This window comes from Pinus tabuliformis, chromosome 4_1 (assembly GCF_031772625.1).
Source record: "Pinus tabuliformis cultivar Carrire ecotype Pingquan chromosome 4_1, CPIR1, whole genome shotgun sequence".
Classification (NCBI taxonomy): Eukaryota; Viridiplantae; Streptophyta; class Pinopsida; order Pinales; family Pinaceae; genus Pinus; species Pinus tabuliformis.
In genome coordinates, this window is record NC_142303.1 from 281,335,981 (window position 1) to 281,340,085 (window position 4,105).

The following is a 4,105-nucleotide window of genomic DNA, read 5'->3' on the forward strand; positions in this document are numbered from 1 at the left end:
TTATAAATGTCTTAAAATTCATTCGGAATTGGAAATTATTTTTATGAATATATCATATATTTTAAAATCAATTTATAAATAGTTATATAAAAGTTTTAATTTTAAATATTTTATAGAAATATTTTTATAACCTTTTAAAATTCGTGATGAAATTTTTTTATAGACATATTCATAAAAGTCTTTATTTAAATATAAACACAAATTTATTTTTAAAATAATTTAAATATAATTTTTTTAATTAATATTGATAAAAAAATAATACTAATGAGTTAATTTTCAATTAGTAATAGTTATTTCACTATTAATATGACAACTGATTTATGATATTTAATTTCTTACTTTATAAACTAAATATTAATAAAAAATAAATAGGCCAATATAATAGCTAAAGATAATTATACCTTAATAAAAAATAATAGTGAAGACTGAATCCCCCACTATAATAACTAAATAACTAAAGATAATTATCCCAGACAAATAAATTATTATAATTCCTAAGGTATAAAGAGAATACTGAATTTAATAATCAGTAGTGTTCTTCAAGGAAGAATAATTTGTCGAAGTACGAGAGTTGTCGTGCTACCATTCCATTTGGATTGAAAGGTGAGGTTTCACTTTCTGTCTTTTCCTGTTAACCAGTTAGCTTCGCTCAAACGCAGAGTCGTCGTTATATACATTCTCACCGTGGAACCTCGTAATCTGTTTTTCATCAATCTTGTGTGCCTGCAAAGATGTCTGGTGTCAGTATTTCAACTGGTGTTGAAGATCTGTTCGATGAACGGGAGCTGCAAGAAGCCATCGAAGCATCTCTCCAAGACCAAGCCCTGCAACTTCTATTGAAGGAACCCTTCTGTTCATCTTTACTGCAGCTATTCCAGATTGAAGATGCACAGATGCTATCCCAATTTGCATGTTCTTCGTCAAATTCAAATGCAATCTGTTCCACTGCTCCAGCCAAGGTCCATTATTCATTCTTTATAGCCATGGCTGAATGCAATTCTTTTCCCCTGTATCTTTTTTGGGAACTAATGACAAGTTTGGGGGTGTTATATCTGCTTGTTTTGCCCACAGGTTTACTTGCCTGGTAGTGTGAGGAGGATTGGGAAGGAAGTGGTGGAGGAAAATGGAGATTCTCCTCTTATAAAACAATTATGTGGGATCTGTCTAGAAGAAAAATACCCATCTGAGATATTTGATGGCATGGTTTGCTTGCACAGGTTTTGTTCTACTTGCATAGCCCTGCATATCCGCAGCAAAGTGCAAGAAAATTTGGTTTCCATTGATTGCCCAGAGCCCAATTGCAGGGAGCCTCTTACGCCTGAACAGTGTGCAGTGATCCTCCCCAAACAAACTTTTGAGGAGTGGAGTTTGGCATTGGTGGAAGCCCACATTCCCCTGTCACAGAAGTTCTATTGCCCTTTTCAGGATTGCTCAGCACTCTTATTGAAGGATATTGTGCCTGATGAATTAGGAAGCTCAAGTGGGGCAGCTGCTGTTTTAATTACAGAGTCAGAATGCCCTGAATGCCGAAGGTTGTTCTGTGCTCAATGCTGTGTGCCATGGCATGCAGGCTCAGATTGTTCTGAATTCCAGAGCTTGAAGGGTTCCGAGGAAGAGAAATATGAGCTGATGCTCTTCAAGCTTGCCAAAGCGAGTGAGTGGCAACAGTGTCCAAGCTGCAAATATATCGTTGAAAGAACTTCTGGATGCTGTCACATGACCTGCAGGTCAGTAAATTGACAAAATTCCTTCTTATTACTTGAAAATAGTTGCCTTCAAGCAGGGATGTTGTCAATTGTAAATATTGTTGTCTCTGATTCAAATATAATTGTTGTTGTTGTCTCTGATTCAAATATAATTGTTGTGGTTCTCCTCCTTAACTGATTTGCTTTTTGTCAATTGTAAATATTGTTGTTTCTGATTGATGAAATATAATGGTTGGGGTTCTCCTCTTAACTTAACTTAATAGGTTCTAATTTGAAAAAGGGAGATTACTGATTTTATCTGTAAGTTATGGTGTCTTTTATCTTTATTAGGTAGTCTAGTTGATTGAAACCCCTTACCAAGTCTTTGAACCTTCTGTCATGAGACTCAGGTTCAATTTTCCTTAAATTTATCAGGGGTCAAAATCGGCTGAGCAGGAGTTTGGCCCATAAAAGAAAGAAGTTATAATGCCTTTAATTTGTGTAATTTTCCTTAAATTTATCAGGGGTCAAAATCGGCTGAGCAGGAGTTTGGCCCATAAAAGAAAGAAGTTATAATGCCTTTAATTTGTGTACATAAATACCTAAGTATTAGCATGTGGAAGGCAAAGATACTAACTAAAGATCCATGGCTTAGATTTTTGTTTTCTCAATTGTATTTATGATGTTTTATTCTAATTTTTTTTTTAAGATTTTAAAATTCCTGTTTATCATTATTGGATTCGTTTATCTTTTTCCATGATTATAAAGTTATAAACTTATTATTAAATAATAAATAGCATGTAGAGTGGATGTTTGGGAAGTTTGATTGGATTTAAGTTTAGGTGGTCATGTTAATAGTTTGTCAATGAGATATATCAGGAATTTATGACTTAGCAAGACTTCACTAAAATAGAAAACCTACTCCTTGAACTTTATTAACAAGAACTAAAAATGTCCGGTGTGACTAGATAGAAGAGATAACATCTCATTCTACCAGTCACTTAATACTCCCGTGAAAAACAACTATGGTAATAAATACTTGCTCTTGGTTTTGAATGTCACCTTAGTGACAGCAAGTCCAAGTTTATGGTTCAAGGCCCAGGGATGTGGGTAGTGAGCATATGGCTGCATTATTTCAGAATATGTCAAATCAGATTAGTTCTGGGCAGTTAGTTTTGAATGTCACCTTAGTGACAGCAAGTCCAAGTTTATGGTTCATGGCCCAGGGATGTGGGTAGTGAGCATGTGGCCGCATTATTTCAGAATATGTCAAATCAGATTAGTTCTGGGCACTGAAACTGCGGAGAACTCACTGCCAGAAAAAAATCATTTAGTTTGCAATAAAAACACAAAGTAAATTTAGCAAACCTCCCATTACAATTTGCTGTTTGTTACATAAAATTGAAGGGACATTGCTTATGCAACTAAAGCACAAAGAGAGCTGAAACATATTGTTGTTGGTGTTGTTTCAGGTGTGGTTTCGAGTTTTGTTATAAATGTGCATCAGAGTGGAAGAAAGCTGGAACTCCCTGCAATTGCTCTGGGTAGAGAAATAAGTTTTCTTTGAATTTGGTGCCCAGCAAGATGCCAAAGTTTTGAAAGTCATATTGGTCATACATAGGGTTTACCAAGTTCCACTGCAATTTCTATTCTACTTCCTGCAAAGTAGCTTTGATTTTCTTGGGAGAATGCTATTCTATAACTATACTAAAACTTTATCATTACATAGTTAACAGCTTAAATTGATGTATAATTAAAATCATACTTCCTGCATCACGTCAACGGCTACGATGTATGAGTATGAATAATTTGTGCATACAAGCAATGTAAGACGAAAAGTCTGTCACATCGCCTTTGTTTTATCAACCAGGTACAAATATATCTTATTTTGAAATTTAACAGATGTTTTTCATAATTTTAAAGTTATTGGCCAGTTAAATATTAAATTGGTGATTTCAGGAGGAGTAATTCAATCGGCAATCGTTATATTATGAAGTATTATGTAAACCATGAAATCATGGTTCAAATCCCCCTGTGTCAAATCGACAAAATAAAATAAAATACTAAATTGGTGATGAGACTTTCTTTAGACAATGAACTTGCCTCTTAGAGTGGACTAATACATGTATCCTATAACATTCTCTAACCAAGTATAAGTTCGTGTAGAGATAGGAAGTGTCCTCACTATGCATTCCATTTCTGATTGCTAAAGTCTATGGAGATTCAATTTCTAATTGCTAAAGTCTATGGAGATGTACATACTCTACTCTCCTTTGGATATGAAGTAGTGAGTCACCTAAGTTAAAAACAAGGGTTTGAAGTAGTAGGTCACCTAAATTAAAAACAAACTTGAATTAGCCTTTGGAGTGGACTAATACATGGAACCTATAACACTCTTTAGCCAAGTATAAGCTTGTGTG

At 34.3% G+C, this 4,105-nt stretch overlaps 1 protein-coding gene across 2 annotated transcripts; it reads left to right on the forward strand.

Annotated features, from left to right (window-relative positions):
* Positions 1-486: 486 nt before the first annotated feature.
* On the forward strand, positions 487-3,584 carry LOC149175355 (E3 ubiquitin-protein ligase RSL1-like). 2 transcript variants are annotated; one of them, XM_089419620.1, is made up of 4 exons: positions 487-603; positions 732-959; positions 1,072-1,727; positions 3,158-3,584. In XM_089419620.1, the coding sequence occupies exons 2-4, from the start codon at positions 732-734 to the stop codon at positions 3,231-3,233; spliced, it is 960 nt and encodes a 319-aa protein (XP_089275746.1). In that variant the 5' UTR covers positions 487-603; the 3' UTR covers positions 3,234-3,584. The 2 variants fall into 2 exon arrangements, with proteins under 2 accessions (XP_089275746.1, XP_089275745.1); XM_089419619.1 differs by lacking the exon at positions 487-603 and having other exon boundaries at positions 617-959.
* Positions 3,585-4,105: the final 521 nt, after the last annotated feature.

Excerpts from the sequence above, each read along its gene's own strand:
- LOC149175355 (XM_089419620.1), top strand. The coding sequence starts at position 732 with ATGTCTGGTGTCAGTATTTCAACTGGTGTTGAAGATCTGTTCGATGAA. Across the intron at positions 960-1,071 it reads GTTCCACTGCTCCAGCCAAG|GTTTACTTGCCTGGTAGTGT; the intron begins GTCCATTATTCA and ends TTTTGCCCACAG. Across the intron at positions 1,728-3,157 it reads TGCTGTCACATGACCTGCAG|GTGTGGTTTCGAGTTTTGTT; the intron begins GTCAGTAAATTG and ends GTGTTGTTTCAG.